This window comes from Rhea pennata, chromosome 2, assembly GCF_028389875.1.
Source record: "Rhea pennata isolate bPtePen1 chromosome 2, bPtePen1.pri, whole genome shotgun sequence".
Taxonomy (NCBI): Eukaryota; Metazoa; Chordata; class Aves; order Rheiformes; family Rheidae; genus Rhea; species Rhea pennata.
In genome coordinates, this window is record NC_084664.1 from 124,649,185 (window position 1) to 124,672,246 (window position 23,062).

A 23,062-nucleotide genomic window follows, 5' to 3' on the forward strand; every position below is an offset into this window, starting at 1 on the left:
CAGTTTTTGTGTATTCGGTTGCCAGTACCAGCACTGGCTTTTCCTACGTGTTCTTGCTCTTTGCTACTATCAGAGGTTTAGTCAGAGTATGTAGAGATGCTGCGAGGAAGGCTAAGGCCCAGCTGGAACTGAGTCTGGCAAGGGATGTCAAGGACAACAGGAAGGGCTTCTTCAAATACATCAGCAGCAAGAGGAGGACTAGGGAAAATGTGGGCCTGCTGCTGAATGGGGCGGGGGCCCTGGTGACAAGGGATACAGAGAAGGCAGAGTTACCAAATGCCTTCTTTGCTTCAGTCTTCACTGCTAAGGGCAGCCTCAGGAATCCTGCAGCCTGGATGTGAGGGAGAAAGTCCGGAGAAGGGAAGACTTTCCTTTGGTTGAGGAGGATAGGATTGGAGACCTTCTGGGCAGGCTAGACACCCACAAATCCATGGGCCCAGATGGGATGCACCCACGGGTACCAAGGGAGCTGGTGGATGTTGTTGCCAAGCTGTTCTCCATCATCTTTGAGAGGTCCTGGAGAACTGGAGAGGTGCCTGAGGACTGGAAGAAAGCCAATATCACTCCAGTCTTCAAGAAGGGCAAGGAGGAGGACCCAGGCAACCATAGGCCAGTCAGCCTCACCTCCACCCCTGGAAAGGTGATGGAACAGCTCATTCTGGATATCATCTCCAGACATATGGAGGAGGAGATGATCAGGAGTAGCCAGCATGGATTCACCCAGGGGAAATCCTGCTTAACCAATCTGAGAGCCTTCTCTGATGGAATGACTGGCTGGGTAGATGAGGGGAGAGCAGTGGACGTTGTGTACTTTGACTTCAGCAAGGCTTTTGACACTGTCTCCCATAACATCCTCCTAGAGAATCTCAGGAAGTGTGGATTAGATGAGTGGACAGTGAGGTGGATTGAGAACTGGCTGAAAGGCAGAGCTCAGAGGGTCGTCATCAGTGGCGTGGAGTCCAGTTGGAGGCCTGTGGCTAGTGGAGTCCCCCAGGGCTCAGTACTGGGTCCCATCCTGTTCAACTTCTTCATCAGTGACCTGGATGAGGGGACAGAGTGCCTCCTCAGCAAGTTTGCTGATGATCCCAAGGTGGGAGGAGTGGCTGAGACACCTGAGGGCTCTGCTGCCATTCAGAGAGACCTGGACAGGCTGGAGAGCTGGGCGGAGAGGAACCTCATGAGGTTCAACAAGGGCAAGTGCAGAGTCCTGCACCTAGGGAGAAACAACCCTAGGCACCAGTACAAGCTGGGGGCTGACCTGCTGGAGAGCAGCTCTGTGGAGAAAGACCTGGGAGTGCTGGTGGATGACAGATTGACCATGAGCCAGCAATGTGCCCTTGTGGCCAGGAAGGCCAATGGTATCCTGGGGTGCATTAGGAAGAGTGTTGGCAGCAGGTTGAGGGAGGTGATCCTGCCTCTCTACTCAGCCCTGGGGAGGCCTCATCTCGAGTACCATGTCCAGTTCTGGGCTCCCCAGGACAATAGAGACATGGAGCTACTGGAGAGAGTCCAGCGTAGGGCTACAAAGATGATCAGAGGGCTGGAGCACCTGCCTGTGAGGAACGGCTGCAAGAGCTGGGCCTGTTCAGCCTGGGGAAGAGAAGCCTGAGGGGGGATCTTATCAATGTGTACAAGTACCTGAAGGGAGGGTGTCAAGGGGATGGGGACAAACTCTTTTCAGTTGTCCCATGTGACAGGACAAGAGGCAATGGGCAGAAATTGAAGCACAGGAAGTTCTGCCTGACCGTGAGGGGGAATTTCTTCCCTGTGAGAGTGACGGAGCACTGGCACAGGTTGCCCAGAGAGGTTGTGGAGTCTGCTTCTCTGGAGATCTTCAAGGGCTGCCTGGATGCAACCCTGTCTACCATGCTCTAGGTGACCCTGCCGAGCAGGGAGGTTGGACTAGATGATCTCCAGAGGTCCCTTCCAACCTTACTGATTCTATGATTCTATGATTCTAGGGTTCCCTGGAAGAGAGCGAGACACCCCGGGTGGATGGGCACAGCCTGGAGGGCGCCTGGCTCCCGAGGGTCCTGCAGGCTGCCGTCACAACAGGGCCTCCTATCCCGGACCTGTCTCTGGCAGTGGTTTAACGCTAGAGAAATGCATCGGGAACGTCGGGTCCGTTCTGGTCCTTCCCATGCGTCATGTGCCCAGGGAGGAGTCCCGGGCAAGTAGAAGGCTTTGGAGGTGTTTCGAGGCTGTGTGGCCAGAAAGGGGAAAGGTTTCTTGTCCCTTGGCATCCTTCCTTTTGAAGGATGTTGCCTCTGTTTGCAGATCTACAGAGTCAAAAAGTGAGTTTGTGGGATAATTTCAGGTATTGTCTGTGTTGAATCAGATTTCTTTGCAGCGTTAGCCCGATGCAAAGTTATATTTGTGTAGAACAACTCAATCACAGTGGAGAGTCTGCCACATCCCTAGGAATATTGTTGCAGCCGTTGATTATCCGGTTAAAAAGTTATTGTCAAAAAAGTGTGCTAAAGTTGACCGAAAACTGTTTGGCTGCAGCCTCTAGCCACTATGTTATTTATGTCTGCCTGCTCAAAGAGAGTAACTTTTACTATTGGAGAATAACACTGTATTTATTAATCTGCTAATTCAAGTAGCTGAGAAACAAAGCTGTCATGCCTGATTTTACTCGTAAAAGGGAGAAAGAAACAGAAGACAGTCTTTATTTAGAAGAATTACAGACTAAATAAAAGGATATTGGCCAGTTTCCCTGGAGATATGCCAGCTGACTAATTAAATTATCTAATTAGTGAAAAATAATTACAGATGATTTATACATCTTTCAACTTTTCTAAATCAACCATGGATGTAGATGGGTTTTTTGAAATATCTTGGAAGAATCTCTCTAATAATGTAAGTCAATTTCTCTTGGGTCAAACATTTTAAGTTAGTAATTCTTCCTTATTTTATTAACATATTAACATATCTTACTGTGACTGGGAATGAGCTGCAAATGGAGCCCTAAATCACATTCACAATTCATGTTTTAAAAAGGAAGACAAGTATAATTAAATATTACTGTTAAAGAGAACCTTTTGGAAGAGTAATTACTTTTTCAGTGCTACACTCAATGTTTAAATTGACATTTATGACATTCAGTAGCAATGATTAAAATATTCTGATGGCTTTGCTCTGGCAAATTCTAAATCAGTTAAATGTGATTATTAGAATATATTGATACAGTAATTTTCCTGTAGAAAAATACCAAATAATTTGCTTTTGATAAGATTGAAATGTTTACTTTACATTTTATTATTTTGCTCTTTTTGTAGGAATATAGGCTAACATTTTTTTAAAAGGTGGTTTTTACTTTATATATAACCAAAGAAAACTAAACAAGAAAATATAATAACAGAATGATACTAAAGCAAAATATGTTCAGAATTTTTATTTCATTAGAAATATGTACGTTTTGGCTTGGAATGCCAATATCTAAGTCTTCCTCTGAGGTGAACATTCATTTCTATCAAAAACCTAACTAAGTCTGGCTAATCAATCATTTATTTAAAGAATCTTTCTGTTGCTTACTGTTGCTACTTCTTGGGACTTGGTCAAGAGTGCTACACTGTTTTATGGAGCGCCCATTGCTTCACTGACTGTGATGAGGAAAGGAGCTGCTAGGGCTTTTGAGGGAGTTTTCTGCTAACATTTCTCCATAGTGTGAAATGTCTACACAAGGGTAAAGATAGCCCTTTCCCTACCTAAGGATTATTTCCTCAGGGTCTGCACCAAGTGGAGGCACGAGATTTTTTTATTTCCCCACTGGCCAATGCTCCTTAGTTGCCTTTTGGTATACATCTTTGCAGTCACTAGTTGACTGGGACAGAACAGCTCCTATTTGTGTCACAACTCCAGTTATAGAGCTTCTTCATTAATTCAAAAGATTAGATCCTGGTCAAGACCAGAAGTCTTTTAATTCTGTTCAGTGAATCAAATTCAGGACCAGGGAAGTTCCCATTGGTCATCGTATCTGGTGCTGCCGTAGGGATGTGCAACGTAAGTTTCTCCTGCTTTGCCAGAATTAAGACCATGGGCCAGCTTGCCATATCTTTGGTTCCGTATGAGGCTTGTTATTTAGACAGTGTTTGTACTATCTAAAATCTGGCTAAGCACTCTTTCCTTCAAGGCAGTTTTCCTTCTCCTGCTTCTAATTTGGGATTAGAATCGTTAAGGACATCTTGGTGTTGCAAAAAAACAGATTTTTTTTTTGTGGATATCAGTGAAGAAGAAAGAGGAAGCCTCCATTTCTTATTGATAAGGAAGTTATATTTGGATGTTGAAGGACTTTATTTTGATCCCTGCTCTGCTTGATCCTGCAGTGAAAAACTCTGCTTTGTCCACGTAGAACACAGTTTAATGAAGTCTCACATGTATCTGATGATCTCTCTGTAGAGAGACAGAGAAGGAGAGACGCGTGTCCAGAACCCAAAGCTCAAGTTTTATTCCAGAAACAAACTTTTGAACATAATTCTAGTTTTGAGAAAATACCCAGGCAATATTTGTTCTTATGAAAACAAAGAGCAAATTTCAAAATTTGGGAAGTTTTCATAAAATGAAATTGTTGTCCTCTAGCCAGTGCTATTTATAACTGTTACGTGTGGATGGAAGCTTTTTTTCAGAGTTGTTGGCCTGTAGCAATATTTTTATTATGATTTCAAATATGGCTACAAGACTTTGCACTTCATTTTGCCAAATGTTATTTAATATTTTTTTATATTCAGTCTGTTGCTGCTTTCAACCTTTTTGAATGAAGAAAAACAACTTGCTTAGCAGCACAAAAAATGCTAATGAAACAAACAGGGTCATCTGCAAATGACTGGAATAACATGCTCTTGCTTACAGGCAGATTTTCAGTCAGATATGACTAATGAACTATAATTCCTGTTGTTTCCATTGAAAGATGAAAATGTAAGTACAATTTACAAAGAAAACAGGAAGAAATGCTATTAGAATTGTCCTTTGCAGTCTATGAATAAAAAATAATCAAGGGAAAAACAATCACTAACAACTAAAGTTTTCAATTATTAACCTGTGCTTCCTAAGTATAAACCAATTTTTGAAAGGAAATTAATTCTGAGAAACTATAATTAAAATAATTTCCTCTTTCTTTGCTCATTTGCTTTGCTTGTAGGACAAATAAAAACCAATAAATATATATAAATTCTCTGTCAACACTATTCCTTCCCTTTTTTTCAGTATCTTTCACACAGTTTCTTTTCTAGGCACAAGGGATCTGTGCCTAGAAAAAAGTATATATGTTACCTAATGTGCCTGTCGAAATCCAATGTTTGTGTGTGCCATTATCCCATTTGTGTACAATAATCAGTAAAGCCCAGATGCATAGAGAAGCAAAGTGATCAGGTCTCTCTTGGGTTTAAAAATATTTCAGTCTCTTTCTTACATTTGCTTATTCGTGTTCTAATCAGTGAGGTCTGCTTGAAGGGCAAGTTTCAGCTTCCACGGTTTTTGAATTTTATCTCAAAATTTCTTATCTTAATAAGATAAGAAGATCTTCAGATAAATTATGTTTATCTGAAGAAACGGAGATGAGATGCAAATGGACAACCTCATTACAGTTTAGTTAGAAGCAAAGTATTAAAGAAAATGAAAGCTAGTTTTAAAAAGTTGGTTTCAGATTAACAAAGTCTTGTTTAAGCACTTGCTTAAATTTATGCCAGGGAATGCCCAATGAAATTTAAATCCTTGTTTGAATACTGTCAACTGCTAAATTGTTAAAAAAAAAAAAAAAAAAAAGAGAGAGAGAGAGAGAAAGAAAAAGAAAAAAGAAAAAAGCCAAGCAATTAAAAAGCAGAGATGAGCTATTCCCCTTTGATGTGAATATTACTTAATGGAAAGAATGACTTTAAATTGAGAGTCTGCTCCAGTATCTCTTAAAAATATCAGACAGCTTCAGTGTACGTCTGTTTGGAACATAACTGTGCCATACAGATAAGTGCCAAATCCTGCTTGACTGACTTAAAGGGTCCTGCTAGTGTGAAGAATGAATCCAGTTGTGTGGATTTAGCTTTTGGCATTCGAATGAATGAAAAATAAGAAAAGTTATCTAACAAGTTCTTTCTCAGATTTTAGATGTTAAGACTTTTAAAATAATTTAGAGTAGTATAATAATAATTTGCTTACGATGTAGGACAACAGTTATATACAGCGGATCATTCCCTGGGTGAAAATGAACATTACATTTGTGAAGTTTCCCTGAAGGTAACATTGGGATGCTGGCAGACTAAGGAAGTACTCAGTAGGTATTTACTTGAATGGTCAAGATCTTTGCCCAGTTCCAGTAGTTAAGGGTGTTTAGGGAAGGACACATCCTTTAAGAAACATGTGCTTATGATAATTCTGAGTCTTGGACCTCAGAGCTAGTGACACCCTAGGGATATTTGAAGCTGTCTTCTGTTTGTAACACTGCATACTGCAAGAGACTTGACAAGCTTGAAGGTGTGGATTTTTTTCAATAGCTGATTTACATAAAATAACAACCAAGGGCAAAATTCTGCTGTTCAGTTCATCTTTTTATTTTCTCACTGAATTCAGCACAAGTTGCATGTGTATTTCTGAGACTTAAATTTTTGCAAAAGTGCCCTTCCAAATCAAAATTCCCTACTGAGGAAAAAACACCTCAGCGGTTTAAGAAAGACTGTTTTGTTTGTTCTCTTATTCACGCATATAAGATGTTGACACTTCAGTTTATTAAAAGCATTTCTTTAGGGAATCAATGCCTTTAGTCTGTGGAAAGAATGTCAGAGCATCTTTGTTTCCAGTTTAGGATCTGATCATGCAAGTATATATAAGCTTATCTTTGCTTGTGAACCATTTACAGCAACGGGGCTTTTCCATATGCTTCAAGGCAAATTTAGTGGTATGTGCTTTTAGAATACTGTCACCAGAAGGTTCTTGCCTTAAAATTGGTTTAAAAGCTGATAAAGCTGGAAAACGCTAGTTTGCTTAATTATCTAGTCTAAGAATGTGCTCATGCATGGTATTTGAATTCAGTTAACCGCGTTGATTTGGAAACTGCATGTAGAAATTGCCACTCTTTAGCTAAACTCTTACAACAGATGTGTCTTTTCCATGCTTGCTTACTATCCACAAGTTATGGCTGGTAATATTAGCAAATGTTTATTTATAAGTGAATACAAAGAGATAAAAGCAAGATTTGGGGAAAAATGGTAATATTTGTGTTGCTAAGTGAAAAGAGTTGTCTCTAAAGAATGAGATGGTTTGCAGTTGGCTCTTTTGTCTCTAGTTGGCCCTAGTTCTCAGATTTTAGACTAAAAGATTGAAGATTCCATTTTAAGCATGGGAATAGTTTATCTTGGGGCTATCTTTTTAAGCAGGGTATCTCTAAGGCTGAAATTAAATGGTACAAATGCAAACCTGTCTCCTCTGATATCTTCAGTGTTTCCAGATTTTGGACTGCATGCACAAACTCTCCTGATAGTGTTATCTAATCACCTCTGTTGAGTTCAATAGATGATATAAGATAAATTCTTTTATTGTAATTGTGTCTTCATAATTCAGTGAGTGACACAGAGCAGCATTGCAGTGACAGCATATATGAAAGATGCTCTTTGAGATAGGCAGCCTATTTTAACATATTTCGGTTGGGTCTATTCTCCTGTTTCTTGTGATATTAGAATCAGTTCATGTGAAGATGATCGTAATGTTATAAAATATGATCCCAACTGGGGAATAAAAAGCATAAAGCCATTCAGAAATGACAGCTTTTTAAGCCAAGGAACCACTTTGTTTTGATAGTTATGGTATCTTAGTGATGAACCTGTGAGAGAAAACTGAAGATACAATTCTTTTCATCTGGCATCTGTAATTCATTGGTATATTTATATTTAATATTACTTTCAGCATTTTTAATAGAGTGGTAAGATGGACATTCACTGTTAGTTTGCACAGCAGACATGCTGTCGTGCTTTAGTTTGGTTCTCTAAGGTCATGCTTTGGTTTGCTTCTCTAAAAGCTCGTCTCAAATCTATTTAATCTGCTTGTGGAAGCTCAGTAGTAAATATATACTATACAAAGATTAAGGAAGCCTGCTGGAGTTGTTTTGCTGCTCTACTTATTACTGTGATTGGAGCATCTCATCTGATAGACTTCTTAAGTCACAGTAATGCTAATACATTTTGAAAGGATAATACATTTTGAAAGGAAATGATATAAAGATTTAAACTGAACATTGTTATCTGAAATGCAACAAGGCGCAAAGCATTGTTTCTACTGAGTAAATAACCACATTTAAAAAATCTTAAAGCATATGTAGATAAGATTGGTGTATGTGTTCAAGGAGAAAAGAACATGAACTTAGTTATTACCTGACTTAAAGGCTTTTAGGAAGGATGCCTAGGTTCTGCTCACAAGTCCTGACAAGGTGAGTTAAATGCAGCTTTGTAAATGTGACCAGTGTTTCTTTGGTAGCTGCTTTACCCTTTTTCCTTGCTTCCTCATTACAGATATGTGAACATGAGAGGAATAGGGGAGAGCTTAGACTGAAATCATGCACCTTCCCCATTGAAACCTGTGTCTTGTTCTACTGTAGATTAAAACCTGCTCTGTATCTTGAAGAATTCTGCCACTGACTATTCTCCAGTGTCAGCATAAGCACATCTTTTCAAGGAAATGTGCTAGCAGAAGGAATAGGGAAGAAGCTTTGGTAACATGGTGGTGTTTCTTTTCCTTGAAGAATCCTAGACTATAATCTCATGTTGCCGTCTTCCTTTCTGGAGCCCCCTAGATCTCCTGACACAGAATTCAGGCAGAATTACACAGTTCACCTTGCCATTTCTGCTGAAGCTCACTCCCTAGTTTAGACAGGTGACCCATAAACATAGACTTTTTCTTACTAATTCATATGGGCAAAAATAGCTACCAATTTTTTTTTAATTTATGCATTGTTGTTTTTATTCTTCCTTGTGCTGTTCTTTCAGGATGAGAGTTGTCCAGCAGGCAGGGCACTGAGTTACTGCTTTGGTGAAGTAAATTGTATTCCTGGCCCTTCCATTGGTCTACTGCATGACCATAGGTGATTCCTTTTATCTCTTTGTGCCTCTATTTTCCAGTTCATAACTTGGCACTAATTATAATTACTTTTTTGGAGTAAACTTTGAAATCTACAGATGAAAAAGGATTATGTTTGTATCTCACTAAAATGTATCCTGCAAAATTTACCAAAATTACAGTATTATCCTAACAGGAAAAAATCATGCATATAAGAAAAAATGCTTCAGAATCAACACTGTAACTTTTGCAGTATTTTGCAAATTCTAAACTTTCATCGAAAATAGCATAAAGGTCAGTTTCTGCTTGCTTTACATGTGTGAAATGAATGGTTTTACTGTGGTGATGTGCTGCCAAGATTTTAACAATAGGGTCTTTCAGAAATGTTCCTCTCTATCCAGTGATAAACCCTGTTTGGTGACATGTGTGTGCACACAGATGAGAGGGATTGAGGAATCTGTTCCTTTGTTTTTCTTTTAAAACCAACCAGCTTTTTTAGACACAGAAGCCCTACAGGCTGGTGTAGCCAAATAATGTTACATACTTGCTGTTCATCTAGATACAATATGATGTTTGCTACTTTAATTTATGATTACTGTTATGGAAAGGCACAGCTGCAGGGGTAACATGGTATGCAATTGAGGATGCTGTAGGGATATCTGGTGTGTATTCCCATATGCACAAACCTTCTGGTAACTGAAGTTATCATTTAGCTTGACTAGAGGAGGAAAGGGACATTCAAAGTATTGTTATGACTTCCATTTCAGTATATTTTTGTAGTACAGATAGGTTTAAGAAATATCCTTGGCAACCAAATTATTTCATGCATACGTTGTGAATATAGGAATTTTCAGACCTATAGAGGATTCAGTTCCTATGACTTAGTCATAGAGACTTTGCTGTAATAGGTTATATGTAAAGCTTTCTTCTGCAGAACGAAATTCTGCTTTCCTGTCCTCCTATGAATAGAAACAGTAGATAATATTTTCACTATCATCTTGTCAAATGCTGTCAAAATGGCAACATTCATTGGAATACGTCTCAAGATATACTTTTCAATGGAGAAGAAGTCAAATGACATTGTTTGATTTTATTTCACTTCAGTAGATAAATTCCATGTGTAATTCAATTATTGTTGCTTGACTCCCTCTTTCTCCCATCCAACAGCTTTGCTGTAATGGAGGTTTGTGGAGAAGCCTGGCTATGCATAGCCAGCTGCAGATTGTAAACAGCACAGCCTTGCTAGTTGTGGTGGTGTGCCTGAGATAATATGCCATGCTGAGAACATACCCAGTGAGACAGAGGAGCTACTCAGGTATAAAACTTCAAAGAAATTAAAATATCCGTGGATAAATCTCACTGGGGCAAGTGAATATTTAACTGTGTCTCAACTAGGAGGCCCCTATCCCTTACCCTTATCAAGTCTATGCCAGAGGTAGAACTACAATCTTGAAGATCTGTAAACCAGATTCGGGAGAGTGGTGAAAGGTTATCCTTGGTCACTGAAAAGAAGCTGCACAGAGAGAGAAAACAAGCCAATTTATATTTAAATGCAAATAGCCAATGTAGGCTGTTCCTCCCAGCTCATGTTCTGGAGAGAAAATGCAAACTTGAAAAAGTATGCATCATCTTTGGTCTTTGAAATTATCTTGCTAAATACAATGTAATTTCAGTAGAGTGACTTGTCTTTTGGTTTGAAGACGTGAGATTCTACATCACAGCAGCAGCAAAGTACAAGTTTCTGGAGAAAAATTTTTGCAAGGTCCAGTCAGAACAGTTTGTGGTGAATGTCATGTGTAGTTATCAAATGGGAGGGTGACCTGCAGAATCTCTCCTAGAGAGGCCCACGTATCTGGAGAAGTGTACTCAATAACATGCTAGCACTGAGTATGGACACAGCTAAGGCAGCTACTTTAAAGGTACAATTTTTCATTTCAGTGAAAACTAATCAGAAGATGATTAAATGAATCAGCTACAAATTAAATTTTGTAGCTCCTATGTCTCTATCAACAATAGCTTCCTAATTTTACCTTCTAAAGATGATTTATTCTTTGGAAAAGAGCTAAAACTTATATTTGTATAATATGCATCACCTATTTTATCACCAAGAAGGAGATATTATTGCCATTTTATAGCATAGGTTTTTATGACTTCAGAAATTTGGAGATGGCTTGCAAACATTAGCACCTGTCAAGGATATAGTTAGGAGGCTAAGAGACATATTCACGTTTCCATCAACTGCAAATTAAAAAATCATCTGGATCCCATGCTACCTGCCTCTGTAGTGTAATACTTCAGCATGTTCCCTGATCAAAACATGTATTACTTCTATTGTTAAAACTTTCCTGCTGTTGAATCAAGGCATTTCCCCAGATCAAGATCCCGGATCATGGCCAAAAGAGGATGGCCCAAAGAAGGCAGGCTGAAAATGCCAGTCAAGGGGATGAAAAGGAAGATGCTACTCTATCATCTACATATGTTTCAGAACCTCTTAGGTTCAGAAGCTAGAAACCTTCTAGTGACCTGAGTGGAATTATAGTTGGAGAAATACGGCAAATATTTTCAGAATATTTCTCAGAATACTGAAATAAGTGGCCTACATCACTCTTATACTCCCTCTGTATTTCCTCTCTGTAAACCTTTTAGAAACTTGAATTTACTGTAGCATTTGTTACACAAAATTTATTATAATGGATAGAATTTGGGTTCTTTTCACAATGAGAATTTCACAAGTAACAGTTACTTTAGTTTGTCTTAACTACTTGCAATTAAGTAGCAATTTTAAAATGTCTCATAGAGCATTATAGGCATAAAACAAATTGTTTACAGTCAATCCAGAAAGGAAAATGACTTGAATAAATGTCATAGTGAACACACTTCTGTTTCACACATAGTGAAATAGTGAACACAGTTCTGGAAACTATGATGAAAATATACAGGTTTAATCAGGCAGATTTAGTGCTTTTTCTTTATTTTGTCTGTAAGATATAATTTGCTTTAATTGCTACCACAGAAAACCACGCTCTAACAGCATAGTTGCACTTTCTCAACTGTAGCCTTCCAGGATGCGGCGTATCTAATTGAGGATGGGACCAAAGAAGATGGACTCTATGTAATTCCACAGAGAGTGACTGGTCAACAAAAAACATGTGGAGAGGGAGATTTTGCAGTGAAAATTGTGTTTTCAGAGACCTGGGTAATCAAGTTATTTTTGATACGCTATGTAGTGGGACTGCAGCAGCTGAGCAAGGGTAATTGTGCCACTGGAGCTTGGGTTTCTGTGGCAGCAGGCAGCAGGCTGGAGAACAGAGATTAACCCTTAAAATCTCTCTTATCTTTCCAGCTGACAGCCAGACAGTATGGGAAGCAGGGCAGAAGCACCTTAAAGTGATGAACACTGAGATAAGTTCTGGAAGAAAATAGATGGGATGGGGGAGAATGAGAATAGTCTTTGGAAGATGGCTGTGGTCATGGTGAAATGATCAAGATCTGTATGTAAAAGGTGTCGGAATTTAAGGTTGCAACAGGTGAACTTGGCTTAGTTCAAAAGTTTTTTTAGTGCTTGATTTGTGATATGCAGAGGTGGAACAGGAAAGGATATAGAAGTAGAAGTGGCAGGATTTAGGAGTGAGACAAATTACAGCCTTTAAAGTATCCACCGTTCAAAATCTGAGAATGAGATCAGGACTCCCGAATCTAAGCATTCAGGTCCCATCAGCAAACAGAACAAATGTTTTAATCTGCTCCTGCTTGTGCCTAGTCCTGTATCTATCTGTAGGAGATGCAGAAAAGTTTCCTGGGTCCCAGGTTCAGCTATGCCTCTCACTTGTGTCTTGGTCTCATGCCAGGATGAAACACATTTGTAGTCTTTCCTTCCCTGCTCCTATGTCCCTTGCTCCTGCAGCATGGGCACACAAGCCATGTCGGGGCTGTGGTGCTTTTTAAGAGATCTTCTGGGGTGGGTGATGGAGGAACCAGGACTGGAGGCTCCACTCTGAAGAATATCTTGTGGAAGACACAGCACGTAGGAGGCTGCTATTGGTATCTGCTACTCCGTTATTTCAAGTGATCAGTTCTTTGTGTCATGTGATATTCAGACTGTGATGTTGTCATAAACTATGCATGGTTACACATGAGAGATACATTTTTTTTTCATTTTACTTGCTTTTTAAATATTTTTAAGCTTGTTTAAAAATAACATTAAAAAATGAAAGTGAAATGTCCTGAACAAGGCAGGAGTCTTGTGGAAATGTGGTGTGTGGTCTGCTGATACCAGAATGTACATCAGGGCCAAGTCTGTAGCTGCACAGATAAAAATGTAATTCTGTCAGTCTCTAAAGTAGGAATATTTGATTTCTTAACTTTGATGTTCTCTTAAATCAAGTTTCAGTCAGATGATCGCTAAGCTGTAATATTTTACTTTGTTCTTTCAGGTCTTACATAATTTGTATCCTTTATTATCTTTCCTACTTGCTCACCATTAACTGTATTATTTTTATTTATTTATAAAATTTATTAAGTTTTGATCCAAAGGAAATGTTACCAAATATGAAAAAATTGTCAAAATCAAATATGATATCCACCCAAAATACCAAAATAGTTTATACTTCCATCCATAATTTTGACTTTTATTTATCCAGAAGTTGCTACCTTGGAAGACTGCAAAAAGTATTCATGAAGATACTGGGGTACAAAACTCCCTGCTTTAAGAGGCATGTTTTGAATCCCTATTCTATGTATAAATAGCTAATGAAACATTGTTTTTATTGATATACGGTTTTGACCTTTTATTTCCTCAGCCATCATGTATGTAATGGGAGCACTCGGTCCAGCAGCTGGGTACTTACTAGGAGGAGTTCTTATTGGTTTCTATGTTGATCCTAGGACAACCATTTATATTGACCAGAGTGATCCTCGATTCATTGGAAACTGGTAAGTCAAGTGTTTTTTGAAACTACTCTCTAAACTGTCAGTAGGGAATTGAGGGAAACCATGTCTCTTGAGTGCTTTTTCAAGACTAGCAGGAAACCAAGCAGGAGGAGATGCCTATAGGTTACTGTACATTATATTCTGACAGAGAGGAAATGCTTGTCACAGAAGTGCACGGGCACATTACATGGAAAATCTCCTGCTTTTGTTTGCTACAATTCTCTCTCTGATTGACACTGTGGGCACTGCCTAACAGCAGGCAGTCCCATGAAAGTGGTGGGAAAGACTGGCAGTGTTGTAGGAGGCCACAGAGGATAAGTGCTCCTCAGGGCTGGACTGGTATGTGGAAGATGTATCAATCCAAAGCAAGCAGCGAGCAATGCTGAACTGTGTACTCTCCAGGTGGGGATTGGCAAGCATCGTTTACCCTGGTCTAGGAAAAGGTGATAGGATGGTATCCGAACCATGGCCTTTCTAGTCTTGTGACTCAGGGTGATGGCTCATGGTTTAGCTAGCTATTGATATAAACCATTAAATGATTCTCTAGCAAATAGTGAGCTTCCAGCTGCAGCTGAGATGTAACAGCCATAATTGTTCCTCAGGGTCTTTGGGCAGCCCTTGACATGTGACCTCCTGGGAAATGTCTTTTGGGAGAAGCAGGCCTTGAGGAGGTTTTGACTGGCTTTTCTGAGGCAATTCATGAGTCCAGCTTGAAAAACATGCAAACCCACAAGAGACTTCAGTTCATTATTCCAGGGGGATAGCACTATTCTGCATCTCAACAGTCAGTTGTATTGGTGACTCATTTCAAGCAGCATTTCGGTATCCTTGAATCATTTTTCTGTCTCCCTAGAGAAAATCCAGAGAGACTTGCCTTTATTTCCACACATCTTTAATGTGGTTCTTCTCTGATTCTCAACCTCGATACGGTGATGACATGAAGCACATACTAAGGCTCAGAACAGAGCTCCAGTCATTAGCTCCAATTCAACTACTTGATAGTACATCTGTAACACTCTCTTGGAGTCCTGTCTGCTTTGGCTCAATACAAGCATTATGGAACTATTCCAGTAGTTTTAGTCACTGAGGATAGGGTCAAGTTTCAGTTCATGTGCACTGGATTAATATTTATCACTCTACCATTTCAGTCAGACTGCATTTGTTTCTGTTTATCTTAGTGATCTCTCCTGGCAATTTGATTTGAAAAATTCTTTCTTCAGAGTGTACTTCAACCCTCTGAACATAATTTCTCTATTTGTTTTGCTTTGTTCAAGAGCATTAGCTTTACAGGACAGTCTAACTGAATTTACAATGTTGTCACTAGAGAAAGGCAACCTGAGTGCTCTGCTTATCTGTGCCATTGGGGTTAACTACTCTGTGCCCTGATTTCTGTACTGATTTATCTCACAGAAAAATATTCATGATAGGAATATAGTACAGTGTTAAAAAGGTGCTTTGATCATTTTTGAATAAGAGCAAAATAATTCACATTCTTAGTAAAATTCTTGTTTCACGTGTTTCTAAGCAAGTGCATATTGGAATTGATAGTTGATCATAACTTTTCAACAGAAATCATGTTCAAGTTCACAAATGTAATTTGTTAATTAAAATTAGCTGGGCCGTATGAATATGGAATAAGCTTTACTTTTGACTTTATCTACAATGAAATCACCAGTGTAACTGCGCTATGGTGTGGACATACCTGTGTGAATTTTAAATTAAGCAGTTCAGAGGATGGTAAAATAACCAAAGCAGCTGGCACACATTAGTTTAGCTGCTTCCCAGGCAGTTTGCACTAAGCTCTGTGCTGCAGCAGGTGGACTGCCAGCACTTCTAGTTTAAAGCTAGCCTGGATATTAGTGCAGTGTTGTCATAGCCAAATGTGTAAGTCCCCTCTTGTTTCAGTACGTCTCAGCATGATCACAGACCATGAAGGGGCATGTAGATACTCCTATGGGAAGTCCAAAGGCATTAGTAAATCTGAATTGTAGCTTATGCTGCAGGGAGCCTGAACTAAATATCACAGGGAGAGAATATGAGCGATCAGGCAAAAAAAATGCAAAGGAATTTAAAATCGTAATACCGAATATTGTATTGCTTATCTTTTCAGGTCCCAGCCACCTTGGAGGATCCACAGCCCCAAGGCTGGCTGTTGTGGGCTGCTTAGGGTTCCTAAAGATGGGGTTGGTGAAACTCAGGAGTCATGTCGTGCTGTCCTATACAATGTGGTGGCTGAGCTGCAGATCAGCAGGGATTCGGTTGTGCTTTGTGGGGTCGCAGGGGGGAAGCAGCAGTGGTGGCAGTCATCACGAGCTGTCCTGTCCTTGCTCGTGAAGTACAGGTCTAAATTCCTTCCCTGAGGAGGCCGAGAAGAGCCAGAGGTGGAGTCTGACAGGAATGCTGTAACCACTGATCTTTGTGGCAAAAGCGGTGAGGAATCACCTCTTATAACCACTTCTGTGCTCAGGCTTTGAGAACATCTGCTATACCAGGCCTGGCAAGCAAAATGGGGAAAAGAGCCGAGGTTCTACATTTGGAAGATTGTTTGTCAAACTGATAAATGGATTTTATCCATCCCTAGGGTTTAATGTCACCAGAACAAGTCTCGTGGTGATTTAAATTTTTTGCAGGGTACTAGCAGTAGTGATGCAGATATGATTCAAGCAAGGGCAGGAAATTGCCAGATATAGGTTCTTAGCAGGTGAGTTGTACTCTAGCCAGCATGTGAAAGTAAAAACTATTCAGAGTTTCCTCTTTTTATCACAGTGATTAAATCTGTAAAGAAACTAGCTGTTATTAATCCCTTGAAGGATGTTCCAGGTATTTTGTCTTACTCTTTCATTTTTGGTTCTCTATTTTTTTTTTCTCTCTTAATTTTCTAAAGAATATCCCCTGATACCTGATCTCTGGTAATTTGTTTCACAGTCTATGGCTACTACTGAAAGTTCGGTGGTGTTCACAGCATTTTGTGCTTCATTCTCTTTTCACTTTCTGAAGCTTTATCTTTTTATCTTTTATCTACCCATTAAAATTAAGATTAGTGATGTGAGAACTGGTCCTTTATACCCAGTAACTGTCCAGTTACAGAGATCTCTGGAAGTGGAGCATTTCATTCCACTGAAATCTATTTTCTGGGACCCTGACATTTTCTCTTTGCAGGGAAGTGCCATGTAGCCAAGTTTATTTTATATTTAAATTTGTTAGATGACAAATAAAGAATAGTCTAGTGCCTACTTCAGAGAGCTGACATGCTTTTCAAAGGTATGGTGCAATTACAGTAAGTAATTACAGTAAGTAATGGGCAGTCATATTTAAGTTTTTTCAGCCTTGCCTCCTTCGAAGTGAATTAGTGTCTCTGATTTTTATCTTTCCCTTATTATAGTTGTAAAGTTTCTAACTTCAGTTATCATAAAGTGATTCAGACAAAACAAGAAGTACAGAAACTGTGATATATGGCAGCGAGCATTTCTGCAAAGCCTATTTTTCACTTAAACTGTTCCTTTCTAAGAAGTATATTCTATATATGTAGGAAACAGACGATATGGTTTATCTTTTATACGATCTGATAAACACAGTAATAGTGATCATTTCTGGTCTCATTGTTTCTGGTATGATTCCTCCTTGAGTTTCACAAAAATTGGTTTTGCACAGATGTGGATTTTTTAATATTTCTTTGTAGGTGCTCTGAGCTAAATTACAGATCAAGTATCTTTATCATCCCATCAAATGTCTAAAACTGCTTTATATTCAAATATGGCAGCTGTAAGGAATGGCCTGGATATCTGCTAGAAATCACCCATCAGGTTGTTGGCTTTAAGAGCTGTTAACATACGATGTTGAGATCAAGATAATTGCAGAGCTGCCCTTGGCAGTCTGTCAAACGCTTTGAATTAAGTTTTCTTTTGCTGACACTATGCTAAGTGTTTGCCTAATTCTGAATCTATTCAGTGCTTGGATCTTCTCATATTATCTTTCATTGCTGTTCCACTCAAGAGCTTTAAAGGAATTCCTTCTGCACTGTCTAGTCCTCCCTTAGCTTTAATTGCTTTCATTTGAGGTCCTCGTGCCTGTGCAGATGCCTTTAAGGTATTCCCCTGCATATTTTCTTTGACTTTAAAAAGCCCTTGGTTTCATGTGTCCTAATTAATATAGATCCCATTCTGACCTTCTACTTCCCATCGTGAAAGTTCTTGTTATTTCTAATATCCTCTTTTGTCTGTTTTCCAGTTCTTTGATATCTCTCCAGTAAGACATGAAGTGCAGACAGTGCACAATATTACATACAGTGCTGCATTTCTGACATCTCCAACACTTGGTATGCTGCCATAATGGTCCCATTGGGTTTGGATTTCATTTCTTGCTACATCAGAGGTCCCGGTCCCCTTTGCTGCTCCCCACTGAGTGGGTGGTTTCGGGTTTCAGTGTATTATTGCCACAGGTTGTTCCTTTGATCAGTGCTCTGCTGCTTCTGCCTCTGAGACCTGCAGGGAATGTTGCTACATTTTTATACAGTGTACCAATTTATTTTTTATACAGTGTACCAATTTATTCTGATAGTGCTGAGTAATCCTCCTAAGAAGTCTGGTTTGTAATCCCTGTATTTTATCAGCTAAAATGAGTGAATAGAGGATTTTCTGTTTACATAATATCAAAACTGGTCAAAACTTTCACTCACTCCAGATTTGCCTCACAAAAGATTCCTGCACAATTTTTCTAAAAAAAAATGGTAGTACTTATGGATGTTTGTTGCTGGTTTACCTTTGCATAAGCGTTACACATGCATATGAATTTGCCTTCATTTAAAAATATATTCTGCAATATCTTTGTATTACAAAAATGAAGCCAAACGTTGTGTCTGTTTCTTGTGCAAATAATCCTGTCTCTACTGAATATTTTTAAATGTTTAAAATTTGTACAAATATTTAATATGTAGCTTCATGATGCAGCTTCCATTTTAAGTGTAAAGGATGTACAAAAACATAATCATAGTCCTACGAACTATAATTTGAAAACAAAGAGGTTCAGTCTTTCAATGTAATGGTTTGATGTTGGAGTACGGGAGTTGAATTCAATGAGATTTCATTTACACTAGTGTCAGTTCAAACTCAAGGCTTCAGAGATTTCTAATGTGAATCACATTTTCAATAGATTAAAAGACCGCTGTGGGTGAATTCTGAGGCCTTTCTTCTGTATGGAAGTATCTGTGCAAGTTTATCCATGTTTCCTCTGTATTCTTTCATTACAAGATGAATTTAGAGGAGAAATTAGATTATCTGATATTCTACTGTCAGCTTTCTGACCACAGAAAATTAACTCTAGCATATTCTCTAAAAAGGCCCTTTTGAACATTTGCATTGCTGTGGTAAAGTTACGGAGTTACAAAGTTATAATAGAATGCAGACATCCTCCCTGAAACCAAGCAACTTAACATTTTGCCTCAAAATAGTAATTTTCTCACATCCTGTACGTTGCTGATATCCTCCTCAAGGGGCAGACCCTGAGTCATTTAGTGTGAGCCAAGGGGTCTTTGCAGAGCTGATTAGATCCTGCTCTTGTAAGAAAGAGGGAGAGAAGAGGTATTGCTTTGTGAAGGGATATTTCAAGTCTTGGTTACAGAACGGTGCTGTGAAGTTCTAGGCATAAGCCCTGGCTCAGGTGTTGTACGCAAGCAGGTGTTGGGAGGTCTGCACTAGGGAGACCATAGACCAGACCATGCAGGGAAACGTGGGCTTTTGAAAATACAACAGGTTTAACCCGGATACCTCCACCTGAACATTATATCTTCTCATGTCATGGAGAACATTTTCATGTTTGCTAGAGGAGCACAGTACTGATTTTTTGAGAATTAGCCAAGCAAGGCAAGGAAAAACTGAGCTTCTACCTGTCAGGACTTGGGACTAAATAATTAAGGGGAAAATCTAGACTAACTCAAAGATGGCACTATGTCATACTAACTGCTGATTTCTGGATAAATACCTTTATCAGTAGAAAAGCCAACAGAAACATCTTCTAATTAAGGATTTTAATACAGTGAGGCCCTGTTCCAAATATTTAGTTTAATTTAAATGTTACATATTTTGCAAATATTACTTTCTAGCTGATAGGGGCTATAGTAACACCCTGATATTTTTATTTCACGTAGTGCATTGGCTGTCATTTCTCTTCCTGTCTTCTGGCATTAGGTGGAGCGGATTTCTCCTTTGTGCCATTGCAATGCTCCTTGTGATATTTCCAATGTTTACCTTCCCGAAAAAGCTCCCTCCTCGGCATAAAAAAAAGAAAAAGAAAAAGAAGATGAACTCTGATGATGTTTCAAGTGAGGATGAAGTCATGAAAGAGAAAACAAATAGCAAAATACAAGCAGACAGTGCTGTTCCTACCTCTATGGGATTTGGAAAGAATGTTAAAGGTGAAGTTTGTTTTTAATTTTTAAATGCTTTAAATTTCAAGGTCATCTTCTAGGATTGTATGAGTCTAATTGAAGGCAGAATTTTGATGTGTGCTATTCCCTATTATGTTTGCTAGTTAAGAGAGATTTCAACAGACTGTCCTTTTTTAAAAATAATTACCAAGTGCAGTTATGAAGGTTAGTTATGAAGTTTTGCTTAAACTATTGGAGTGTTTAGTGTGCACCTGTCACAAATAGGTAGGTGGCCTATTTGCTTTGATAAACCAGCCCCTTTCCCCCCTTTCCTATTCATCTGCTCTCTGTCTGTCACATGGTTATATGACCTCTCTTCACAACATATCTGTGCACCTAACAGTTTGTAATTGTCATACTTTCTTAAGCTGTCCCTCATAGAATACAGTGTTCCTCTCCTAAAATATAAGCAAAGCCTGTAAAAACAGTTCTAATACATATGTTAAACTATCTTATGTATTTGGACAAATGAATACAGAAATATTATTTTATCTCATATATATTTCCTGGCAGTTGTGTATGGCAAGCTATTTATTTTCTGAAGGGTAGGATGAATAAGCTTGTGTTAATTTTGAAACAAGAAGAGAACAAAAAAATGACAAGTAATAGGGATTTTTATTTTCAGAAAGTAAATATGAAATCTAACAATCAGCACTAATTGATAAAATGCTATGGAAAAAAAGGCAGTGTTGCTAAAAATTGAATTAATGTGAAGTATATGAATTTGGAGTTGACAAAATAGACTCTACTTTTACTTCACATTGCAATTATACCTATACTCTTAGGAAAGCTGAAGTTATTGTTAGTTTCTGTGGAAGTTAAAAAAACCAGGATCCCATAATTATATTGTGCTAATTTTATTAGCTCACATAATTGCATTGTAATCAAGGCTTACAACAAGCAAGATAAACTGCAGTATCAGATTCTTTAGGACCTACTCTTCTCTTTGTTTCTCAGTCTGAGATAATAGTTCCCGGTACAGTCATCAATCCAGAGCAGCTCAAAATGTGGTGGATTAAGAGGGAAGAAAAAATTTCCAAATGTAATTTCACCTTCCAGATCATGTTGTTTCACTAATGGTAGAACAGATACAGAAAAAACAAATGTACTTTTAAGAGAATTTTTCTAGTACTTTTTTCACAGGAACCACAGCCTCTGTATATCTCTTTTTTGTATGTGTTTCTTAGGTATAGATCAGCCTCAAAGTATGCCACAGATTTTATTAACAAAATCATCTATGAATATTTTAATAGTGGTCACCAAATTACAGTTTCTTATTTATAACATTTGCATTTTCTCTAGAGTAGAAGGTTCACTGTGTTGAACAGTTAAAAACAGTTAAAAACAGCATGGTAGTCCATATGTCAGAAAGATACCAAGTAAGCCTAGGTAACACAGTGAAAAGTATTTTGCTATAAACTGGTAATAGCTTTCCCATTAGGTGTCATTTACACTAGCAAAAAGGACCTGCAGCAAGGATGCATCTTTTAATATATTTCAAGTTTAAGTGGACTTTATGGAATGAGATCATGCCTCAAGCTTCTCAGTTGAGATAATTTCACTCAAAATGGAAAGGAAAAAGGGGTCACATGTGTCTAGGCCATTTAACCTTGTTTCTTTTGAGCTAAAATGTTCATTTTGTACTCCTCATTGAATTTCAGGGCTTCATATTGTGCAAAATCTTTTTATAGAAAGATGGACAGAAACTCCACCTAGACAGTAGCTAGGAGACTGATGATTTAGTAAGTCTGATTTTCTGTTCTATACTTTTAAATATCACTGATGTCTTAGTCTGTTATGACAGAGATCAGTGTCATTAACTTTGTAAAACCTGTGCATTTTTGGTAGGGACGGTCTTGTGGAAGAAACTGCTTGCTTTGCACTTCTGATATGATCTTGTCTTACTTGAGAAACCTTGCAAAATGATGTTTCATTCTTGTCCTACTGAAACTTGTCCTAATTTCATGTAATTTAGTTCCAGATAGGAATGAAAAGGAATTGAAAAGACGTAAGAGGAGAGGGTAGGAGTCCCTTCTTTTCTGGAATAGGCTGAAGAAATAAAACAAAATTGGCTCCAGGCACCAATGTCCTCAGACTTCAGAGGTTTGAGTTTTGGTTTGGCCAACGAAGGTAGGATAATAATGATTATCAGGGCATCAGCAAAGTTAAGAGATGTAACTCATGGCTTGTGGCTATAGTGTGAAGTCTGATTGCAGTTTCTATAACACACAAATAGTATTTAGTAAGAAGCAGAAGAGCAGGAGGAAGGTATTGGTCTGTGTGTCACAAAGTGCTCAAAGAGGCACTTTTTGAGCCCTGTAAATGCCATAGAGTTTGGTAGATCGTGGACTGGAGATCCTGCTGTGCAGGGTGACTTTGATCAAGTCACTTCCCTCTATGCCCTTTTTTATGCCATCTTGGAGAACTTAAAATAGATAATGTTGGCATCACCCAGTGCAGCAATGGCCAGTCTTGTCTGGAGCCTTGAGAAACCACTGTAAATTAAATATTCCACTGTTTCAGATTCTTCTTAAAATATACTACTTTCCCCTTACAATAAGTCAAGCAGTAGTCCAATACACCAGTGATGATAGAAAACAAATGTTGACTAGAAAAAAAAAATGTTGTCAAAGACCAGGAAGAGAATCAAATTACCTGTAAACTAGCAAAGCAGTC

The 23,062-nt window shown here is 38.7% G+C and overlaps 1 protein-coding gene across 1 annotated transcript in view; it reads left to right on the plus strand.

Moving 5' to 3' along the window:
- SLCO5A1 (solute carrier organic anion transporter family member 5A1) overlaps positions 1–23,062 on the plus strand; it is a 70,862-nt gene that overhangs the window by 20,084 nt on the left and 27,716 nt on the right. The window contains exons 2-3 of the mRNA XM_062568189.1: positions 13,836–13,968; positions 20,148–20,374. Of these exons, the coding sequence (XP_062424173.1) occupies positions 13,836–13,968; positions 20,148–20,374 (360 nt within the window). The remainder of the gene's footprint in view (positions 1–13,835; positions 13,969–20,147; positions 20,375–23,062) is intronic.